Raw genomic sequence first — 23,569 nt, forward strand, 5'->3', positions numbered from 1 at the left:
TGTGCGATTTTTTGGGCTTCTCATAGGTCTATATAAGCAGTAAACAAATATAATAACTATACGATGTTCTGTTTGATTAATTAAATAATTGTGTAATTTGTATAATTGATTATTTTTTATGTTTTTGATGTATTGTGCTAACATAGGAGTTTAGAAAAAAAGATTTAAATGCTTCGGGGCAACCCTGAAAAGCGGCTGTTGCTAAGCGACGTGTGTTGTGTTGAGCTTGGAGGATCTGAAGTGTTAAAGAGTGGAGACATTTTTTACATCTTAATCTACATGTTTCTTGCTGAGGTGAGCTTCATCCTCTTATTGCTGCACGTCTTCAGTTGCATAAATGACTAGCACGGAACAAAAGATTTGGTGGTTAGAACTTGATAATGGTGTTCATTAACGCAGCATACCTAAAGTTAGTGACAGCTAGCATTAACTAGCCACGGTTACACGTCTTCGTAACGTTAACGGTTGTCAATGATGAGGTTAACTACCCTTTCCGCCGTCTAACTTATTTCATTGCGTAATAAGTTTGTTCATTAAATTCAATATCATCAGTAGAACGCTGCCTTGCACAACATACTGGTAGTGTGTTGGTTATTATGATAAGCTATGAAGAACTTTGACAACATTAATCTAATTTAAGTTTACGTTATCGCGCAGATGTCCAACGGCGTTGTAGCACCTGTTCCGACAGAAGTCGTCTGTGAAAAGGTGAAATATTCAGAGCCTGACTCTTTGGGTTCCTCGGGTACCAACTCGGACACCGACACGGAGTCAGACAATGAGCAAGAACCCGACTCTGATGCAGACCCCGAGAGAACAAAGGTCCCTTCATCACACCCACCTGAATTAGAAAGTGCAAAAGGCGAGGGACTCCAGAAACAGCCACAGCAAGAGATAAGAAGGATTCCAGCACAACCTAGAACCGATGGAGACCTCCATATTCACCATATTATGTGAGCACCGCATGTATTGTGTATGAGAAGTCAGTCGGGGCTGCAACTGAACGTATTTGAGTGATATTGCGTCTTTTTCTCAGAGAATGTTCGTGTGAAGTGATGACGTGCCAGTTCAACCCTGAGGGAACTCTACTGGCTGTAGGACTGAATGACGGCACTATAAAGGTTTGGATAAGCTACATTCTCTCCTAACATAGAAACATAAATCTCTCTCCCTCCCGTCTCTCTATCTGGCTATTTCTCTGTCAGTCTATCTACGGTCCTTCCATGCTTTTTCAGACTTGGCCCTCCCATATAAGGCAAAGGTAACAGTTAGGGGGGAGGGTCGAAACACTTACACCTTATGTACTCTTTGCACTGAGTTGACCCTACCACCCCCACACACTAAGAGCACTTTTTTAAGGAACACTATAATAATACTGGCTGGGCCTGTGCTCTCAAAGCAGTCTACATTCTTTGTGGCATGGATTCCACAAGATGCTGGTAACATCCCTTTGAGATTCTAATCAATGTTGACATGCAGATTTGTCCGCTGCACATTTGTGTTGCGAAATTACCACACTAAAGGTGTTCGTTTCGACTCAGATCCGGTGATGGGGAAGGCCATTGAAGAACATTGAACTAATTGTTATGTTCATTAAACCAGTTTGAGACTTTGAACTTTTGCTTTGTGAGATGGTGTGTTATCATGCTGGAAGTAGCCATTCAAGCTTGGTTAAATCTTACATGGTCAGTGTTATGGACATTAAGATTATGTCTTCCAAAGTAATTCCAAGAGTCCGGAGACAGAGCAGCAGTTGGGTTTTAAATGAAGATCTTCATCCAGCTCGCCACCCAAGGGCTTCATCGTCCCGGCCCTAATGGGGTACCCTATCATGTCTATAAAGGACTGCCTGATGTTTTGAAATATAATAATTGGCATTATTGGCTGATTAGGTAATTGCGTAAATAAATAAGGAAGTGTTCAAGTGTTCCTAATGAAGTGCTCAGTGAATGGATCTATCTACGTATCTTGCTGTCAATTGATGCAGACGCGATGGTTTGATTGTGTTTTTAATGCTTTGACTGTTTTTGTATTGCTACATCTGTGTCAAAGGGAATGATGTGATGATGGCAATGGTCTATACCTCCCGTGGTATCCCATCTTTCCATCTCGATTTATGTACCTTTCCTCGTGTCCCTCTCTGTTGCTGAATTAGCTTTATAACCCCGAGAATGGAGACTTTGTGAAGACGATCAGGGACAGCAGCTGTATCTTCGCCTCGATGCCCGTCACGTCCATCAGGTTCTGCCGGAGCGCAGAGTCACACTCCCTCCTACTGGCTACCTGTGAGAACACTCACTCCAATGACTCTCTCTCACACACACACACACACACACACACACACACACACACACAGATAGATATCTATCCACTCACTCCAATGATTCCAGCTATACACTATAATCTCACTAGGGTATAATCATACTCTATATATACACTATAATCTCATTAGGGTTCAATCATACTCTAGCTATACACTATAATCTCACTAGGGTTCAATCATACTCTATATATACACTATAATCTCATTAGGGTTCAATCATACTCTAGCTATACACTATAATCTCACTAGGGTTCAATCATACTCTATATATACACTATAATCTCATTAGGGTTCAATCATACTCTATATATACACGGTGATCTCATTAGGGTTCAATCATACTCTATATATACACTATAATCTCATTAGGGTTCAATCATACTCTATAATCTCATTAGGGTTCAATCATACTCTAGCTATACACTATTATCTCATTAGGGTTCAATCATACTCTATAATCTCATTAGGGTTCAATCATACTCTAGCTATACACTATAATCTCATTAGGGTTCAATCATACTCTATAATCTCATTAGGGTTCAATCATACTCTAGCTATACACTATAATCTCATTAGGGTTCAATCATACTCTATATATACACTTTAATCTCATTAGGGTTCAATCATACACTATAATCTCATTAGGGTTCAATCATACTCTATATATACACGGTAATCTCATTAGGGTTCAATCATACTCTATATATACACTATAATCTCATTAGGGTTCAATCATACTCTATAATCTCATTAGGGTATAATCATACTCTATATATACACTATAATCTCATTAGGGTTCAATCATACTCTATAATCTCATTAGGGTTCAATCATACTCTATAATCTCATTAGGGTATAATCATACTCTCTCTCTCCCTTTATATCCATCTCTCTCTCCACTCTCGTTCTCTCACTCTTTTTCTCTCAATTTCTTCCTCTGTCCCTTTTACTACCTGTTCCTTTCTTCTTCTCCCCTCCATCTTTGACTTCTCTTCTACACCTATCTCGCCCCTGCCCTGTTCTCTCTCTCTCTCTCTCTCTCTCTCTCTCTCTCTCTCTCTCTCTCTCTCTCTCATCCACTCACTCCCCCTCTCTGTTTACCTTCTGTATGTCTCTCTCTCACTCCCGGCTCCTTGACTCTGACCGCCTGCAGATGCAAGTGGTAACGTCCGCTGCTGGTACGTGTGGGGGGGTGAGTGTTTATGGAGTGTGAAGGAGGTGGCAGACAACAGAGAGAGCGAGGGGACGGCCAGGAGGCAGACCCTCTGCATGTCCGTCTCCTGTTCCAACGAGCAGGCGGCCACTGGAGGCTCCGACTCCACCATCCACCTCTACGACCTCGCCACACACCAGACGCTGCAGGTCTGCAAGGCCAGGTACCTGCAGGAACAGGAACTACATTACCCAGCATGCAACACTAACACGTGACAACAGAGTGACGGTACTGCACGGTGTACTTTATGTTGTATCTGCTGTGCTCTATGCCCTGCCTCCAAAGCCCCTCACCACAGCGGAGGTTGCCGTGCACACGCAACATACAGCATATCTATTCAGGAAAACAACTAGCACACACTTATTTCAGTGCTATAGCAGAAGTGTGTGCTAACTCGGCATCGGTTTGGAATGTTTCCAGGGCCTCTAGCTTCAGCTGCTCACTGAGGATATTGAGCTTGACCGAGTGAGAGCATATGCAGGGAGGGGGGCTACCTGTAGCAATGATTGACACTTCGTCAGACACCCCTCTTGGCTCGGATTGGTTGTTTGGATTCGGTCACGGTGTAGTAGGTGGAGCCAAAGGAACCTGATTTGTCACAGATGATCTGTCTCATGTACTACTGGCAGGACATAATGACAGTTTTGAGCAAATATGACAAAACGTTATTTTTACAAGGGTTGCCTTCTGCAGCTTTAAGCAGTGGCAGTGGTTGAGACCGATTGTGTGTAACCTCATACCACCATCAGGAAGCAGGAATATGTGGCAGTTTAACATCAAGGCTAAATGTATGCTGTGTTATGTGCAATTTATGCACTGAATAAGAAAGGTCAGGAAATAAAAGGTGGCTTGAGTCCCACTGTGCCTCTACTGATTTGCTAGACTTTACATACGTTTGTGCCGCCTGGTCAGAGGTGGGATGAGGGGGTGTCAGATATGTGAAGGAGTGAAGGTCAGATATTAATACAATATGTTCCTAGGAATGTACCAAGGGAAGCAACATTATGTCAACTACTGCCTCAGATGTGTCTCAGTACAGAAATCTATTGGTCATTACATTACATTTACATTTAGTCATTTAGCAGATGCTTTTGTCCAAAGCGACGTACAATGGAGAGAACAGTCAAGCTAAGAGCAATAAAGAACATGGTGTAACAATAAATACTACTTTACATAAGAATTAGAAAAACGACCTAGAAAGAAAAAAGAAGTGCAGGAAAGTAACTGCTGAAGTGCAAGTTAAGCGCTGGTCCCTTAGAAAGGCCACTATGCAGGTTCACCACAGAGCAAAAGACAGACTGTGAAATGTTTATCATTCTGCAGTGCGTGTAGTAGATCAAAAGAGAACATTACAAAGCTCAGTGTCCACTGAACAAAATCACCATTTAAATGTGAAGCTGTGAAATTGTGCATCCATATTTCTTTCATTACAAAGCTCAGTGTCTTCTGAACCATGCATCCATATTTCTTTTAAATACTTCAGCATCCGTGCAATGGTTATGCCGAGTTTTTGTGTTTATATGACACTGGGAGAACTACAATGTGGTTGTGTGCCCTCTCAGTTCAACCAGAACAGTAATGGACGGCCACAGACTGAGGGTGTTTGCAGTGACCTTTCACCCCGAGAGAGAGAGGGAGTTCATATCCGGTGGCTGGGACAACACCATACAGGTGCCCACATATATCTTACATTATATACTGTAGCTGTACACATGGTTTCAGCCTCAAATTATCAATAAAACGTTCACAGACAGACATAAATCTGCTGTTGTTTGTTTATATTGTTTGTTTGTTTGTTCAAACAGTTTTGGGACACTAGACAACAACACGCTGTTAGGTAAGCAATTATGATTTATTGAAAAGATTTACAGTTCATGGTCTAATTTTTTCAGTATTTAAAGGTCAACAGGCCAATATTTAAAGTTGGAATATAAAAAACAACATTTAAAAAGTTGAAATATTATCATTATAATAGAAAAGAGAGTCTACATCATCGCTGATATTAAAGAGCATTAAAAGGTGGCATTGGTCTGGCACACTTGGTTTTGCTGCCATAGTTGGTGCACTTTTGACCCCTATAGATGTCTGAACAGTTAGATTAAATGTTTCTTCCCTAGTGTTTAACGTTTAATTAAATGTTTGTTTAATATTTAATTCAATGTTTAATGAAATGTTTGTGTAATGTTTAATGTTTATTAAATGTTTTTTTAATGTTTAATAAAATGTTTGTGTAATGTTTAATTTAATGTTTTTTTAATGTTTTTTTTTATGTTTATTTAATGTTTAGTTTAACGTTTAATTAATTGTTCTTCCCTAGTGTTACAGTAATGTTGAATGCCTGGGTGCAGTGTCCAACGTAACATTTTCCCCCCACCGGTGTATATATTATTGTAATGTTCGTCCAAACAACAAAGAACTGATTCAGAGTGCTTTATCACCAGTATGAAGGTCGGGTGGAAGGTCAGTCCGAGTGTTACGATGTAGCTATTCTTGGATGATGCCCAGTCCCTTTGCGCCGGTGCATTATGTCATCATGCTGTCATATTCAGGAGTGTGATGTCTTTCTGGTGTTGTGGGGTTTTAAAAACGCTCAGTACTGTACGTGGTCTAGAAGTCTTGCTACCATCACAATCGAATTAGGTGAAATGACAATAGCATCTCTGGCCAAGTTAATCTCTAACTTGCTATCTACTACTATCATCATAACTAGCATACCTTATGCTTCTTAACTGAAATGACAGTGGACTTAACTGTGCGTTACGAAGTGGATTACCTTCAATGGACCATATAACATAACAGTAAGGTAGTTTATAGTAAGATGACTGGCGAAGTATGCATAGCAAGCTTCTTACTGCTCAGTTTGTTTAACACATGTAGCAGTTGGGTTCTTGTATTGCTAGGCTCATAGATGTCTTTGGCATCGTACAGTCAGAGTCTCTGCTGTAAGTGCTCAGGACATGATGTTTGGTTTGGGCGTCGTCTGAGCAGTCTATGCCACCATCGTCACCTTCCTCCACCCAGGTGTACCGTGTTTTCCATGGCACTGTATTTGCCTCATACACTTTCTTTGACGTTATTTTTCAAACTATTGGCTGAGGTAAAACATTTACTGACAATACTGACTGCAAGAAAAAAACCAGAGGGTTCGAGGGTTAGCTTCAGCCAGTTACCATCACTGGTGGACTGACTCGTGGCTGTGGTTCGTGGAAACATTGGCCAATCAACTTACCCCACTTGCCCCACTGATTATGTTGAACCCTGCCTTTCTGTTTTTCTCCCAGAATGCTCTCTGGGCCACACATTTGTGGTGACGCCCTGCAGATTGACCCCGTGACCCATCAGATCCTGTCGGGGTCATGGAGGAAGGACAGGACCCTAGAGGTCAGCTGGTGACCTCTCTTCTCAAATCATAACTCACACATACAGTACATTCACTCACAGCTCTGTATTGGAGTTATGTCAACTCAGTGGCTGATTCACTGTTCGTGTGTGTGTGTGTGTGTGTGTGTGTGTGTATTGGTCCCTTCATCAGATTTGGGAGTATGGATCAGCAGAAAAAGTTTCAGAGGTGCTTCCTGATTCTTATGGAAACAGCAAAGTGAGTTTTGTATTAGTGACACTCCCACATTTGTGCTTGCATTTGAGAAACAGACACACGTGCATCTAATATGATTCCCTGTTCCCTGTATACTGCATATAACAAGCCACTATTTCCTTTGTGTTTGCAACTGGCATTGCCAGACAGACGTCACATGCAAAACCAATCACAATCGCTATGATTGACAGACGCAAAACCAATCACCATGATTGATAGAAGTACATGTAGGATTGACGTACAGTAAATCTGTGATAGTTCTGCATGAGGTTTTCCTGTAACGCACCTGTGTTGCCCACAGATCTACTCGTGCCATTGGCTGGGCCGGGATCACATCTTGGCGGCTGGGAGCCAATTGAACGCGCTGAAAGTCATTAACCGCCACACTCTGATGGTTAGCCACCTTAACTTGTTTCCACAGACACTCTGATTCTCTGTTCTGAGGTCAGTCTGCTTCTCGCTGTGTGTCTGTTTATTTACACTGGGTCTCTGTTTGTTTGTCTTTCCCACTCTCTCTCTTTCATTCTTTCATTCTCTCTCTCTATCTCTCTCTCTGTCTCTCCCTCTTTCATTCTTTCATTCTCTCTCTCTCTCTTTCATTCTCTCTCTCTCTCTCTTTCATTCTTTCATTCTCTCTCTCTCTGTCTCTCTCTCTCTTTCATTCTTTCATTCTCTCTCTCTCTGTCTCTCTCTCTTTCATTCTTTCATTCTTTCTCTCGCTCTCTTTAATTTTTTCATTCTCTCTCGCTCTCTCCCCTCTCTCTCTCTCTCTCTCTCCTGCTCTCTCTCTCTCTCTCTCTCTCTCTCTCTCTCTCTCTCTCAGACGGAGTCGCGGTACATGGGTTTGTCTTCTGCAGTGTTTAGCTCCTCTGTGTGCCCTGCAGGGAAGTGGGCGGGGCTTATTGCAGCCACCTCAGGAAACCGGGTGTGTTTACTGGATCGAGGGGGCCAGAGGGTCAAGAAAAACACAGCGAGTGACTAGTGTGTGTGTGTGTGTGTGTGTGTGTGTGTGTGTGTGTGTGTGTGTGTGTGAGACAGAGACAGGAAGAGCTTGCGTCAATGAGAATGGGAGACCTGAGAACCTGTATTAATGTCTGTAAGAACTGCCTTAAGAGTGATCTGTTCGGATGAGAGTTTTCTGTCACAAACACTTAATCCCTAGTATTTGGTCCGTATGTTTAAAGATAGGAATTGGACATGCCTTGTAAATATTCTACCATTTCTAATGTAATTCATACAGATTTTATTTGTACATTTTATTCAGTTCCAGTTCCTGGTCAAAATACAATATGTGTGACTACAGACAAACGCACACATGCAAACATTCCCATGCTTTTGTTCAGTGGTTTTCTTTGTGACCTTTGTGACCTCTATAGAATGTTTTGGTTAAAAGGTTATTCAGTGTGCTAATAAAGTTAAGCCCTCGCACTGGGCGGTTATGTGCAGAGTGTCTGGGGTTGGACTTTAATTCCCTGAGGGAGATTTCGCCCCACAGTGGAAGTGAGCTAAAATATTTTGAACCTCTGCCACGTTGCCTAAGTCGTGTTATGACTTAAAGTGGGAACGACGCTAAACACTGCGGCTGAAAATGATCCCAAAGAATGGGAGCAAACACAGTTCCAGAGACGCCAGCTCATTAAAGGGATCTTCACCATATTCACATTTTCTTCATATTCTTTTACTTAAGGGAAAAGCTTATGAGGACAAAACGTCCCAGTTGTCACACAGACCCTCATTGTTTGCTGGTCCCTGCAGTCTGCTGAGGCAGGGAGAGCAGGGTGAAGTTTCCCCCTCTGCGCTCGACACGTTTCAGCGAGGGTAGGATGTGTCAGACACTCCCCTGGGAGTCTGCACGGGAATGTCAGATTGAGGGCTGAGATAATATTGTTTAAATTGGAGATTTCAGCCGTGACGGTCTGGAAGTTGCATAAGAGCCACAGAGCTTCAGGAATGCAGCTCAACTCTGAAGCAGAAAAAGGAACACACACACACACACACACACACAGAGAGAGAGAGAGAGGTCATATTAAGTGTGTGGAAAACCTCTCAGCAAAGCAGCAGGGATGTGTCCGATCAGTGAAGTGAAAAGATAAAGAGAGGCGCTCCGGAGGCTGCTTCACGTGAGGCAGTTCACTCATGACCTGTCGTGCAAAAGTTTGTAAAACCGCAGGAAGAGAAGGCTGTACACGGAGGAGAGCATATGTGGAATGAATAAGGAGACCAACATACATGCTTGATCCAAACTAAACCCGACAGCCTGGCCTGACAACATCCACTCGACGCCTGACACATTAATGAACGAAAGGGGGGAAAAAAACAGGACTTTGGACTGACTCTTCCTCTGAGACTTAGGGATAAGCTCGACTGGCGAGCCAGCAGAACGAAGATTCACAGAGAAGGAACCTAGACAGAGAAAGAGCTGGGGACTCAAAATTGTTCAACACAGGAGGACAAAGGTAAGGAGCAAAAGCACAGGTGATATGGAGCACACTTTGGCATAAGCAAGTGCAAATGAAAGGAAGTTTCTACACAGAGACTAACTCGGAGAGAGACCTGTAAGCGGAGTGGATCTTAAAGAACTAGAGTAATCTACACAGAGCCTAGCTCGGAGAGAGACCTGTAAGAAAAGGTGGATAGCAATGCAAGGAAAACAGGACCAAATGGCCAACAGGACAGGCATAAAAACAGAACTGTCTCTATTCTTGCATGCGAGTGTGTGTGCGTGCTTGCGTGTGTGACTGAGGCTGACATGCAAGTGTTACAGTGGGACTAGGTTAATAAGAGGAAGCAGTCAAACAAGGGTCGTTTTTTTCTCCTTTTTATGTTTGTGTGTGTACTGGAGAGCCACTGTGCTGGTAGATGAGTGTGAGTCTATGACAGCATAAGAGTGTGTGTGATTATGTAGATTTAAATAGAGAGTAGTGTTAAAAGAGTGTTTGACTGCATACGAGTGTGTGTGGTTATGTAGATTTAAATTGAGAGTAGTGTTGTACAGAGAGTGTGTATGACCGCCTGAAACGATAACAACAGATCTAGTGTGGGTTTATATGTTTGCACGTTCGACGGGGCGTTTCAGAGAAAGAGGAACAGTGAGAGTCTTCAAGTATGTGTGTGACCTTGTGCAATCTAGAGAGATTATACAAGTTAGTTATAGAATTAGTGTGTGTGTGTGTGTTCTACCTGAGAGCCTGACAGTGTTTGTATGTGTGGAACTGCATCTGATCTAAAGAGTTACCATTTGGAACTGCATGTTCAATACAAGGAGGCATATACTGAATGACTTTGTGTGTGTGTCTGTGTGTGTGTCTGTGTGTGTCTGTGTGTGTGTGTCTGTGTGTGTCTGTGTGTGTGTTCTGGAGACCAAAAGTAAAATCGACAGCCTGTTGAGTGTGTGTGATAGCATTAGCGTGTGTGTGTGTGATAGCATTAGCGTGGCAGTGATGGAAACGAAGAAGGAGGAGCTGACGTTCGCAGAGGCCATTGAGCGGGCGGGGGGGGCCATTCATCGCTTCCCCCTCATAAAGGTGCGGGGCGTCCCCCTCATGGAGCACATCGCCAAAAACTGGAGCTCCATCTGGGCCTTCAGGCCCGACCCCTCAGACCTGCTCATCTCCACCTACCCGAAAGCAGGTGATGGTGCCATGGCAACCAAACCCTTACTCTTACTCTTCTCTTTGCTGGGCCATGACATAGAATTAAAAATGTCTTAACATCTGTGTGTTTGACTACACACATTCTTAGAGGGAGAGTCTGTATGTGTGTGACTATAAAATTACACATTTCTATTCTATTCTTTTTTTCCATTAGGACTTTCTAATTCTATGCACCCAACACATTCCAAGTTAGCTGTTGGGTTCAGAATGACTGAGAATTAATTCAATTCAATTATATTTATGTGGCGCCAAAGCGAAATTGTCTGAAGGCGCTTTACAGAGCCCAGTGACTGAACCACCAGTGAACTTTAACCTCACCACACTAACCCTGTGAGCTCTCCTAAGCTCCTTGATGTGGGTGCTGATCCGGATCTTATCTGACAGGGACAGACGTCCAGTACACTCCAGCGTACGTGGGAGGGAGCAGCGAGACAATTAACTATGTTTTGGAAGAGAGAGAAACATAACAGAGTGCTGCAGACTCCAGTGCTGTGATGCAGAGTGTGATTTAGAGGAGGAAGCTGTGGAAGTAGATGGATTTTGGCCAAAACTCCCACCACAGTTTAAAGGTCCAGTCCTCGAATCCTGGCGAAAGGTTGTAGCCAATCAAATTACACTCCTGCCTTCTGTGCTCCTAAAAACAACGTTGTTGATTGGCTGCAATAAGAGCATGGCTAGGTCCGAGCCACCGTGTTTGTTTCCCATTCACAGATCCAGGTCTGTGCAGGGACACCTGAGGTGTTTTTAGTACACTGGACGGACACCTAGGAACACAAGGAGAATTGAGCTGAATTAGAGAAAATGTGTGCTGGATCATAATCAAGGACTGTACCTTTTAGCAAGCTATCAGTAGAAGTGTTATTGCCTCCTCAGCTGATGCAGCTGTCACATCTGCATCTGTGTGAATGAGTGAATTTGACCTTACCTGACCCCATGAGTGTGAATGAAATAATTTGACCTTACCTGACCCTGACACCATGAGTGTGAACGAGTGAATTTGACCTTACCTGACCCTGACCTCATGAGTGTGAATGAAAGAATTTGACCTTACCTGACCCTGACCCTGACCCCATGAGTGTGAATGAAAGAATTTGACCTTACCTGACCCTGACCCTGACCTCATGAGTGTGAATGAAAGAATTTGACCTTACCTGACCCCCACTGACCCTGACCCCATGAGTGTGAACGATTGAATTTGACCTTACCTGACCCTGACACCATGAGTGTGAACGAGTGAATTTGACCTTACCTGACCCTGACCCCATGAGTGTGAACGAGTGAATTTGACCTTACCTGACCCTGACCCTGACCCCATGAGTGGGAACGAGTGAATTTGACCTTACCTGACCCTGACCCCATGAGTGTGAACGAGTGAATTTGACCTTACCTGACCCATGTGTTCCTCAGGCACGACCTGGACTCAGGAGATTGTGGATCTGCTGCTGAACAATGGCGATGCAGACGTGTCAAAGAGAGCTCCGATACCGGTCAGGATTCCCTTCCTGGAAATCTTTTCTCCCCCACCAATTCCATCAGGTACAAACACACACGCACGCAGTCACACGCACGCACACACGCACACACACGCACGCACGCACACATCGCTCTACTCTCTGTAGTCCCTCATACATTGCCTGAAATCCACTCGACTTTATTGATCTTTTCACTGCTAGCTGTTTTCTGTGTAATTCCCAGATGCATGTTTTTTTTAAAGCCTCAAAGACCATAACCCTAAAGATGCACATTTGAGTTTCACACCCAATGAAATTACACCCCTGTTGATTGTCTGGAATTGCAGACTGTACCTTTAACCACTCTCCCTCCCCCTTCAAGGTCTAGACCTCCTGCAGGACATGGATCCTCCCCGGGTCATCAAAACTCACCTGCCCATCCAGCTGGTGCCCGAGGGCTTCTGGGATAGCAAGTGTAAGGTACAGAGCAACAGCTCCAAGGGGCTTCTGGGATAGCAAGTGTAAGGTTACAGAGCAACAGCTCCAAGGGGCTTCTGGGATAGCAAGTGTAAGGTACAGAGCAACAGCTCCAAGGGGCTTCTGGGATAGCAAGTGTAAGGTTACAGAGCAACAGCTCCAAGGGCTTCTGTGGGAATCAGATTAAGATTAAAATCAGATTGTTAAACTGCCACTTCATAAAATCAAGATATTTTATTTTAGAGCGTATATATATTGCTATGAAAGTGCACTTGCACAGTCACTCACACACATCCACCCACACACAAACAAACACACACACACACCACAAAGACACTCACACCCAGACATACCCACACACATCCACCCACACACAAACACACGCACACACACACACACGCACACACACACACACACACACACACACACAAACACACGAACACACACACACACACACACACACACACACACACACAAACACACGAAAGTGACACCATTTGGCTTTTACAACAACAAGCTACTTTATTACACAGCAGCATTGTTACAAAGATACTGACCCAGACAGTAAAGCATTTATCATTTATTAACTTCAGTTAAAGGCCCAGTGCTTCACTACAATGCATCACACTTTTCGTAGAATTCAGCGAAATGCTCCTCATGTTCCTCTAGTTGTCATACGGCAGTTTGCTTACGGGACGGATTTTCTGATGTGACAGATTTTTGTGGGGCCTACTCTCAGGTGATTGGCTGATGTGGCTGTTTTTGTGGGGCCTACTCTCAGGTGATCTATGTGGCCCGTAACGCCAAGGATAACCTGGTCAGCTACTACCACTTCGACCGCATGAACCTCACACAGCCTGAGCCGGGACCATGGGACGGATACATCCACAAGTTCATGAAGGGAGACTGTGAGTGACACACACACACACACACACTCACACACACACACACACACACACACACAAACACACATACACACACACACACACACACACACACTGAAATACACACACACTCAAACACACATACACACACACACACACACACACACACTGAAACACATACACACTCAAACACACATACACACACACACACACACACACATACACACACACACACACACTGAAACACACATGCACACACACACACACACACATACTCAAAATCAACACAGCAGCCTGCTGCGACTACTACATACTCAACAATATACACTTCAAATTCTATCTGCAATGAATGTAAATAATTGCCTTCAAACAGTCCCCAAACATGACCTGTCTAATTTTCAGTGTATTTTGAGTCGAGTTGTATAAATGATTTCTTCCAAGTTAGCGTTTCATCCATGTTCTTCCAGTGGGTTGGGGCTCGTGGTACGACCATGTGAAAGGCTACTGGAAGGAGAGAGAGAAGAGGAATATCCTTTACCTTTTCTACGAAGACATGAAGGAGGTACGACACGGCTCAGTTCGTTAGGAGTGTGTTTGTGTTCAATTGGTAAAAGGCACAATAACCACACACACACTACTGCTTTTCAACCTCTCTCTTCACCCAGAATCCTCGGCGGGAGATCATACGCATCATGGAGTACTTGGACCTGTCGCTCTCTGTTGACACTATAGACCATATTGTGCAGCTGACGTCCTTCAAGGTCATGAAGGACAACCCCATGGCCAACTACTCGTTCATCCCGATGCCTGTGTTCGACCAATCCGTGTCTCCCTTCATGAGGAAAGGTCTGTGTTCGACCAATCCGTGTCTCCCTTCATGAGGAAAGGTCCATCTACATCAGCAACTACTGTCCAATCAGAGCTCATGCTCAGCAAATTATTTAAAATCAAACTGTAGAGTTCGGTTCTAGCAAAGTTCCGTAGGGAACACTTGTACTTATGAAATGTGAAACACAAGAAGTGCTCTTTAGTAAGTACTTATAGCTTTTCTTCCTTACATTGATAACCTCTTTGCCTTCAATTGACTGTAAAGATGCTTGATAAGTGTACTTTACAGGTCAAAGATTTTGCCTTCAATGGACTGTAAAGATGCTTGATAAGTGTACTTTACAGGTCAAAGATTTTGCCTTCAATGGACTGTAAAGATGCTTGATAAGTGTACTTTACAGGTCAAAGTTTTTGCCTTCAATGGACTGTAAAGATGCTTGATAAGTGTACTTTACAGGTCAAAGATTTTGCCTTCAATGGACTGTAAAGATGCTTGATAAGTGTACTATACAGGTCAAAGATTTTGGACAAATAAACATTCTGTTCCCAAAGTGACGACTGTGTTTTGTTGCAGGAGAAGTTGGAGACTGGGCCAACCATTTTACTCCAGAGCAGGCCGAGATGTTTGATGAAGACTACGCCAGGCAGATGGAGGAGGTGGACATTCCCTTCAGGTCAAACATCTGAGGGGTCTTCTCAACGTCTCTCTCCCTCCAATCCTTTGGAGGTGGACATTCCCTTCAGGTCAAACATCTGAAGGGTCTTCTCAACGTCTCTCTCCCTCCAATCCTTTCTGACGACCAAACAAAAAAAAAAAAACGTAAAAAAAAAAACCCAGTATGCCTTCAAAGCTGAGAGCCAAAGTCAAATCATATTTTTGTATGCCAAAGAGCTGGAAACTATGCTCTGGATTTAGTGTCTTATAAACAGCTTATACCTACTGAACAATCTGACACAACATTTATGTATTTTATTACTATGACTGATAATCATCAATAAATTATGACATATAATAATCTGATTGTGTTGTAACTATGGTGACAGGGACCTTTTCATTAAGAATAGCAGAGTTCTACTAAATCCCACTTTGTCCTCAAAAATCGTCTCTTTCTCTGCACTTATTACTTATCTGTACATTTAGACCTATTCTGCTCATTTTCAATGTCCATAATTCTATTTTTGGGGTCTACTAGAATAGAATTACATGCTCCAATGTTCCAAAAACATATGTGTTTTATTTTTCCAAATAAAATTGAAATTGGCTTGGTTGACCATACTCATTTCATTTCTAAAATGGTGGACCAAACTCCGTAGATGGTCGTATTTGTATCTAAAAGTTGTTTGTCATTTTTTTTTGCTTAGATTTTTAAAAAGTTACAGAGAAACTGTACAATGTTTGGTTTGTTGACCTGTCAATCTCACTACAGGGGCGACAGTGGTACAGTGGTAGAGAAGTCGTTTAGTAATCAGAAGGTTGCTAGTTCGATTCCCTGTCGAAGCGTCCTTGAGCAAGACACTGAACCCCTAATTGCTCCTGATGTGCAGTGTGCCATCAGTGAAAATGTAAAATGTGTATACATTGTAAGTCGCACATATGTAAGTCGCTTTGGATAAAAGCGTCTGCTAAATGACTAAATGTAAACTACAACGTCTCTGTTATCAACACAACCCCATGCGCCAGACTCCTCCTCCGCCAGTCAAACAAACAACTTTTAGGTACAAATACGACCATCTTCTACGGAGTTTGGTCCGCCATCTCTTTTTTTGGAGCTTCGCGCTCTTTAGACGTGAGCATAAACGCGATCTGATTGGCTAGCGCCTGTGCTGTCAGTTATGCATGAAAGGCAATTTAAATGGCTGACGCATGGTTGCCTCTTGAAAAGTTGAAAATTGTTCAACTCTTGCCGCAAGCAATGCATGAAACGCAACGCAATGGAACCCAACGGAGCCACAATTCAGTTCGGCAAAGGATGACGTCACCCCATTCAAAGTGAATGGGGATCCGTCAACCTTGATGAAGACCAGAGTTGAGTTAGTTAGTATTTGGTTAGGCAGATAGAGGGGACGCTCTTGTTTGTCGGATTACAGACAGCGTGTTGACTACTGCGTTCCATTGGTCTGGGGTTTAAAAAAAAAAAATGGGAAGTGTGCATCGCAGTGCCCCCGGCGTTGCCGGTGGAAAGAGTCCATAGCAGTCTTGGGAATGGGCTAACTGGTGGGCATGTGTGGCCGGATGTCCCTCCAAGTACGGTGGTGGGTTCTCCCCCTCGGTCAGTGGCAGTGACGGAGAGGGAAGAGTCTCACATTTGTGACTCAGGCATGTTAGTGTGTAAATTAGTGTCTGTGCATCAGGCATGTTAGGATGAAAGGTAGTGTCTGTGCATCAGGCATGTTAGCGTGTAAGGTAGTGTCTGTGCATCAGGCATGCTGGGGTGTAAGGTAGTGTCTGTGCATCAGGCATGCTGGGGTGTAAGTTAGTGTCTGTGCATTAGGCATGTTAGTGTCAGGTTGCTGGGCAGGCTGTTTGTCTTTGTCTGTGTGTTTGTGTTGCAGATGCCCAGCAGGTGTGGTCGGCTCGTCAGTGATTGGGAACACCAGGGACCGGAGTTCCCAGTACTATAACAGTACATCCCACTGGTTCAAAGGGAGATTCAGACAGAGATTCAGAGAGAGAGAGAGAAAGGGGAAACTTTGTTCCCCACGTCCTGCTCGCACCATGCTCTTCTTTGCATACTTCGTACGATACAACACTCAACTTACTGACCTAGCATGCATACACGCTAACACTACTGATTCACTGACTGGCCCACCTCACCGTAGCTTGGTCTGTTAGTGTCTTTTCTAGTTTGCTAATAAATCCATAGTGTTTTGGCTTTAAACTCTGTGTAAACTTCCGTTATTTGCCAAGGTCTGTGAGCCGGACATGACAATAGTAATGTTATATCTAAAATTATTTCCAAGCTATCCCACTCTGATCAGTCATTCATGAATTTCAATTTCATTTATGTAGTGCCAAAACAATACAATTGTATCTAGGTGCTTTACAGAGCTCAGAGCCATATGACATTCCTGAGCATTATCAGACTATTTTTTTTTTCAGCAAGGTGGCAAATATTGCACCATTTCTGTAAGACACATTCTATTTTACATATCTCCCATGGTCCATGTTTGGTAGAGAACATGTGATGATGTTCGATGTACTGTCCACTCCCGCTGAAACTACCCAGACAAATATCTACTGATCTACATTGCCTATTTCTTTAAATCTGAGGTGTCCTGAAGTGCACATATGATACACAATATTGTGCTTTAATAATAATAAACCAACCACCAACTGAACATCATGCAAGGTTATTTTTATTCATCATTAAATGACTGGGATGTGTTCAGAGCAAAGATGGACTTTCCAGCTGACCGTTATACCTCCTGGGTTGGTCAGTAAGGTCTTCGGCTGTGGAGGTAAGCACAATGGGACTGTTATTAGAGTGGAATGTGACAGAGCATAATTTGTGACTGCTATTGCTGTGAGACAGTACCTGCAGCATAGTGTGCATTATTGTGTAGGATATCAGAAGAGGAACATTTGGGATCCAGTATCCATTATCACGTACACTGCAAAGACAGAGAAGGTGAGGGAAATGAGGCAACCACACACGCAATCTTTTGCAAGATGTTCCACACCTCCCATAACCCAGCCCATTTACCTTCATCTTAAAGGGGCTCCATTCATTCCCGCCTGACTGCCTTTCCAATACAATAGAGCCTCTGACTGTGGAAACAAGAACAATGCCAGGAGTAAGAAAGTGTTGATGAGATGGGAGTAGGACAAAAAGCAAACGTTGGTGATTATAATGGTTGGATGGACAAACATCACCTGCTGGGCATAGTGAAAGCCTCAAATAAAGTTCCCCAACAGGAACGACGGATGCTTGTATATCCCTGTTTTAAACACACACCCACACACACACATACACAGTGTAGGACAAAAGATGTAAAAGGAAAGGGCCAAATGTATAATTACAGGTCATTAAAGCAATGATCTCCTGTGGTTTCACACATCAGTGCTCAAGCATAATTAACATGTAATGTGTCTATTTACCAGTCACATCCTCTCTGTGTCCTTTCCATCTCCTCTCCTTTCCTCTTATTTTTTGACCTCTTCTTCTTTTTGTTCTTTTCCCCTCTTCTTGTTCCTCCTCTGCACTTTCCTATGCCTTCTCTCCTTTCCTCTCTCTTTCCTCTGTTCTTCAGTCACAGCTTCTCTCTTCTTCCCTTCTGCTATATTTTCTGCTACTTTTGTCTGTCTGTAGGCCTAGTTGTCTACAGTTCAGCTAGCTCGCTTTGCCAAAATTCTATGGACACTTGACATTTGGTGAAATACTCCTAAAACATCATTTTCTTTTGCAACTCTTTCCTAGTTGTCTGCCACCTTCTCCTTCCCTGTCCCCAGCCTATTTTTGGGTACCTCTCAAATGTTGCTTTTGCCTGTTCAGAATTGCACCTCAAACATCGCTTTTCACAATGGTTCTTGATAGTTCTTTCCTTTGGTTTTTCAGTCAATTTTCATGTCCAATTTATACCCCAACCTCCATCCCTCCGCTCCAACGCCACCCTCATTACTTCAGAGGGTTGATTTATCGGAAAAAGTCAAACGCACAGAAGGTCATGCAAATCATGACGAACAGCAGAGCACTACCGATATCAGGACAGATAACAGCAGCCTCCTGCCTCTTGAGAGCAATCTGCCCTTCCCCTCGCCCTTGCAACTGCTCCTCCTTTTGTATACATTTCTCTGTTATGGCTTCTTTCTTCTTCATTTCTTTTTCATCCTTGAGCATTTTCAACACCTGCTGGAAGTACATTTCATACTCCTCCTGCTTTGTCAACTTCCTCTCAACATGCTTCTCAATGTCCTGTTCTTGCTGTCCTCCCTCCCCCAGTACTTTCTGATCTCCCTGGCTCGGCTTTGCCTCCTCATCAATGAATCGCACCTCACAGAGATCTTCACGGAACGTAATTTTCTTCCCGGCGTCCTCTGACTTTAGAGCCATTTGGCTCCACTCCTGGTTGGCCTCCGCCACCTTCCTGCTTCTCTTAGTCTGCTGCCAGTGCACCTCCCATCTCCTCATGTCCTCGTCCATTTTTAATATCTCCTGTTCCGTCACCTTCCTGCTTCTCCGAGTGACATTCTTGCGCACCCCGTACATCTCCCATTTCTTCATGTCCTCATGCATTTTCTCCAGCTCCCGTTTTCTCTCAGCCATCATCGCTGCCCGTGGAGGGGCAATCCCTTGTCTTTGTCCTCTCTCTAGTGTAACAGGTTTAGAAAAGCAGTTTTAATAATTGCACAAGATATTCTGCTACGTGTATTTCAGTAAATCATAAGCACACTGGTATTGGGGGTGTCTGGTAGCCCCCCTCTGTCTCCCCCTGTTTTGTTCCTCTCTCCCCCCCTTCCTCTTTCCTGTTTGATATATGCTGGGAAAGAGGTAGGTGGTTGAGTTTCAGTGGGATAAACAATCTAACAAATATTGCCTTTTAATTTATATTGCCTATCCCTCTGACATATTGTTTATATGTTTTTCCTTTTGCTACATGTGGGGGCTAGGAAACGGGAGCTCACCAAACTGTGTTTCTGTTGGTGTGCTTTCACAGACAGGAAATAAAATCACGTCTCAGCAACAGGTGTCCACGGGTCACATTCATTACACAACGCAGAAGTTACACCAGTTACACTAGCTTACCTGTCTGGCTCTGCTTCTCTTCTGGTTTCTGCCCAGTCTTTACTTGTTCTTTCTCTATTTGTTCATCCTGATCTTGGTTGGCTGCTCCACATAGAAAGCAGTTCATTAACTTGGCACGCCAACCACCTGCCACTCTCTGTCCCTCCTTCTTCCTCCCCTTCTCTCTCCCTCTCTTCTTCTCGTCAGCCACCGTCTTCATAGTCAGACACATGATTCACAAAGTTTGTGATGATGTGTAATATGTTCTGAAGAGGAAGACCGAAATGAGACATATATTGATGGAAACGGGTTTGTTCACATAAATGTACATTTGTTACAATTTGATCAGGTGTTTCAGTGTTTCAGGATCCAAACTCCAATCAAAGAGGCCAATCATAGGGCAGTGTTTTAAGCCCCTGAAGAGAATGGCTTGTAGGCTACCTGAAAATAGTAAGAGTAGGCTGGGCCTATTGCAATCTAAAACAGCAGCGAATATATGCGCTGTATAATACATATGCGAATGGAAACAGCATGGTTAGGTCTACATGACCAAAGGACCAGTCAAAACGAATTGTTTTTTCAGACTAGCGTGGTCTATATCTTCCATGATATATTTTAAGAAACTTGAAAAGGATAACAACTGTATCCAATTCATGGAAATTCATTATTTATTCAATTTATTTATACATATAGTCTATTTATTCTAAATTGCAAATTGAGAAAAGTTTCTTACCTCAGCAAAACAGCGCGGTACAATTCACAGTAGGCTTGTAAAAATGTTCCTGTCAGTATTTGTGCGGTACAATTTACAGTAGGCGTGTAAAATGTTCCTGTCAGTATTTCCGAATTTTAACTAAGACATTCTGGGACGTCTCTATGACATTACATGGTAATTTCAATGTCACGTTAAACTCCATTAGGGACGTCATAATGGTCTACCTGCAGTGGCGGCGCCAGGTGGGGTTAGGGGGTGCTCTAGCTCCCCCTGGATTAGCTATAGCACCCCCATGAAAATAATGGTTTATGTATTATTGTTATGTAATTTCATTCTGCGTTATTTATTGTGTGATAATAATATTTATTTTCCAAAATAAAATTATAACAGATTGAAATGAACAGATTGTTTTAGGCACAGAGCAATCATTCTGTCATAACCGTTGACCCAATTTTCACGTCGCATGCGTGAACGTTGACGTTACCGGACGGTTGAAGGAGAAAGCGATCTAGTGCGTGGTAGTTTCAAGTTAACATCAACAATGCATCGGTTTTTGCTACCTAATGTCCACGTTTGGAAGAACGATTAAGAAACGAGAGTGGCGTAGAAGAAGAAGAAATGCCAGGGGTATCTGGTGTGGATTTTTAAGGAAAGGAACGTTGTGGTCAAGGAGGTCAACCCTCCACCACTACTGAGGGTGCTAACCATGGTGCTAGCAAGCATCAGTGACATAAGCATGAATGCTCAGGATGGTCCGAGAACACCAAAACTCCAGAAATATCCACCTCGCATGTTTGGAGTCCAACCAATGAGTTTTTGTAAAAGCTGGCTGGAACAGTTTGCTTAGTTGGAGTACAGTGTAACTAAGGTATTGTTAGCTGTGTAACATTAATGAATGCTGTGTCTGATTTGTTGCATGCATTGATTGCCCTGTGTCGCTGAAGACTCGTTTCGGATGATTAGCAACGAAGAGGCCCTTTTTTTGCCCTTGGAGCTGCCTTAAATAAAACAGAGACTCTTTTGCCTAGGACAAGCAGTCTGTGTGCTAGGTATACATAAGGTTCTATGTGATTATTGATGATTGTGAACTGAATAAATATATACCTTTTTAACGCATTTCTGACTCTTTGACTGTTTTAGTTAATTCTATCTGCTATTCTAAGATTAATTTCACTCTGTCTGACATGGTAGTGGTCACCTGGCGCCCAACTTTAACCCTCACTACCACAAATGTTTTAAAGTAAGTTAAGTATTTGGGATTGCGGACTGTATAACATGCTGTATGCATTTTGTCAGTCACCGTCGCAGATGAACACGGCTATGTGCGCGTCCGTCGGAAGTAGCCTAAATAATGATAATAATAATACAATCAGTTTGTTTAGCGCTTTTCATGGACCCCAAAGACGCTTTAGAGAGCAAACATGTAAACAGATGATAGACGATATGGTTGGGAGGTGTTATAGTAGAGAACCATGTGATACGCTAGCACCCTCACTAAAACGCCGAGCTGCCCCATAGCGCCACCTGCAGAAAAAAATGTCTGGCGCCGCCACTGTACCTGTATAAAACATATCACACAAGTCCCAAGTTTAATATAACAAAGAGTAGCAACACAACCTAATTATACTAACGTCACCTGTGCATCGGCTAGTTGACAGTTTGATCAACCAATGACATTTCAGCTGCCATCAGAAATTCTGCAATTTTATAACGCAAATATTAAGTCATTTTAAACATCGGAGAAAAATACATAATTTGTCATTCTGGCGTTTACTCCTCTCTGTACCGTGTAGCCGTGTCCTACATTGCTGACCGGCTGGCTGCTTGCTGCAGCTCCTCCAAGAAGGGACACTCGGCAGGTTGACATGGCAGACCGCGTAAGTTCAAATTTCAGTGTAAATATACATTTTTCCCCTCTCATGCAACGACACTGCCGTTTAACACTATACCCACAATATTTCACGTTGACATGATCAAATACAAAATATTCAGTTACTGTTATAAACCAACAACACTTTTATTGATGAATAACTACACCTTTGTTTAAGTAAATACACATAACTACACCTTTATTACTCCATAGGTCAGGAGATGTATTGTGTCTCCAGTGAGGCTTCATGACAGTAAAAAAGACAAACCACCGACTCTGCTAAATAGTTGTGTAAGTATACAGAACCAAAATGCATCACTGTTCTTTAAAAAAGCTTTTAGCCAGTTGACTTTTATCATACCATTTAAACAATAAAAATCAATGGCTTTTACCCCCCCCTGTCGGAAGTCTTTTACCACATTTACCACATCTTTTACCACTCTTTATACAATTTGTTTCATACTGTATGTTACGACCCCCTGCGCCCCTGCAGACGATGTAGTGGCCATGCATGGCCTGCAGGCAACAGTGAGGACGACGTAACAGCCATGATTGGATGATTGCCTGATTATCCACACCTGGGGAGGTGTGGGGGATAAAGGACGAGTGGACACCTGTCTCTCTCTCTCTCTCTCTCTCTCTCTCTCTCTCTAGCTGCATACAGCAGACGTCAAACCCCCAGACATGTAGTTTTGAGTGATACTTGTATGGATGAAATAAATAAGCGTGCTTTTGTAGAAAACCGTTGTCATCTGCCTCCAATGTTTATGTTGTGGTCACGAGCCGGCCGTAACACTGTACATCTCTATTCACCCTCTGTCTGAAACACTCTGTTGG

The 23,569-nt window shown here is 43.1% G+C and overlaps 3 protein-coding genes across 5 annotated transcripts; 2 read left to right on the forward strand and 1 right to left on the reverse strand.

Annotated features, from left to right (window-relative positions):
• The first annotated feature begins 54 nt into the window (after positions 1-54).
• Positions 55-8,576, forward strand: LOC105894017 (probable serine/threonine-protein kinase PkwA). Its single transcript, XM_031560582.1, has 11 exons — positions 55-294; positions 658-953; positions 1,037-1,121; positions 2,156-2,285; positions 3,477-3,699; positions 5,099-5,207; positions 5,342-5,373; positions 6,818-6,917; positions 7,069-7,134; positions 7,433-7,525; positions 7,955-8,576. Exons 1-11 carry the CDS (start codon positions 169-171, stop codon positions 8,111-8,113), a joined length of 1,419 nt encoding a protein of 472 aa, XP_031416442.1. The 5' UTR covers positions 55-168; the 3' UTR covers positions 8,114-8,576.
• A 582-nt stretch (positions 8,577-9,158) lies between these two features.
• Positions 9,159-15,437, forward strand: sult1st6 (sulfotransferase family 1, cytosolic sulfotransferase 6). 3 transcript variants are annotated; one of them, XM_031560586.2, is made up of 8 exons: positions 9,159-9,587; positions 10,491-10,761; positions 12,192-12,320; positions 12,618-12,715; positions 13,494-13,620; positions 14,064-14,158; positions 14,262-14,483; positions 14,999-15,437. In XM_031560586.2, the coding sequence occupies exons 2-7, from the start codon at positions 10,572-10,574 to the stop codon at positions 14,475-14,477; spliced, it is 855 nt and encodes a 284-aa protein (XP_031416446.1). In that variant the 5' UTR covers positions 9,159-9,587; positions 10,491-10,571; the 3' UTR covers positions 14,478-14,483; positions 14,999-15,437. The 3 variants fall into 3 exon arrangements, with proteins under 3 accessions (XP_031416446.1, XP_031416444.1, XP_031416445.1); XM_031560584.2 differs by having other exon boundaries at positions 9,160-9,587; positions 14,262-14,442; XM_031560585.2 differs by having other exon boundaries at positions 9,160-9,587; positions 10,556-10,761; positions 14,262-14,442.
• A 3,445-nt stretch (positions 15,438-18,882) lies between these two features.
• Positions 18,883-20,399, reverse strand: LOC122128707. The gene is made up of 2 exons (XM_042703294.1): positions 20,169-20,399; positions 18,883-19,732 (listed from the first exon to the last, which is right to left on the reverse strand). Exons 1-2 carry the CDS (start codon positions 20,377-20,379, stop codon positions 19,059-19,061), a joined length of 885 nt encoding a protein of 294 aa, XP_042559228.1. The 5' UTR covers positions 20,380-20,399; the 3' UTR covers positions 18,883-19,058.
• Between the last annotated feature and the right edge of the window lie 3,170 nt (positions 20,400-23,569).

Source organism: Clupea harengus, chromosome 23, assembly GCF_900700415.2.
Source record: "Clupea harengus chromosome 23, Ch_v2.0.2, whole genome shotgun sequence".
In the NCBI taxonomy this organism is placed as follows: domain Eukaryota; kingdom Metazoa; phylum Chordata; class Actinopteri; order Clupeiformes; family Clupeidae; genus Clupea; species Clupea harengus.

Excerpts from the sequence above, each read along its gene's own strand:
- LOC105894017 (XM_031560582.1), top strand. The coding sequence starts at position 169 with ATGCTTCGGGGCAACCCTGAAAAGCGGCTGTTGCTAAGCGACGTGTGT. Across the intron at positions 5,208-5,341 it reads GCTGGGACAACACCATACAG|TTTTGGGACACTAGACAACA; the intron begins GTGCCCACATAT and ends TTGTTCAAACAG. Across the intron at positions 6,918-7,068 it reads GGAAGGACAGGACCCTAGAG|ATTTGGGAGTATGGATCAGC; the intron begins GTCAGCTGGTGA and ends TCCCTTCATCAG.
- sult1st6 (XM_031560584.2), top strand. The coding sequence starts at position 10,572 with ATGGAAACGAAGAAGGAGGAGCTGACGTTCGCAGAGGCCATTGAGCGG. Across the intron at positions 13,621-14,063 it reads CAAGTTCATGAAGGGAGACT|TGGGTTGGGGCTCGTGGTAC; the intron begins GTGAGTGACACA and ends ATGTTCTTCCAG. Across the intron at positions 14,159-14,261 it reads TCTACGAAGACATGAAGGAG|AATCCTCGGCGGGAGATCAT; the intron begins GTACGACACGGC and ends CTCTTCACCCAG.
- LOC122128707 (XM_042703294.1), bottom strand. The coding sequence starts at position 20,379 with ATGTGTCTGACTATGAAGACGGTGGCTGACGAGAAGAAGAGAGGGAGA. Across the intron at positions 19,733-20,168 it reads AGAGAAGCAGAGCCAGACAG|AGAGAGGACAAAGACAAGGG; the intron begins GTAAGCTAGTGT and ends CTGTTACACTAG.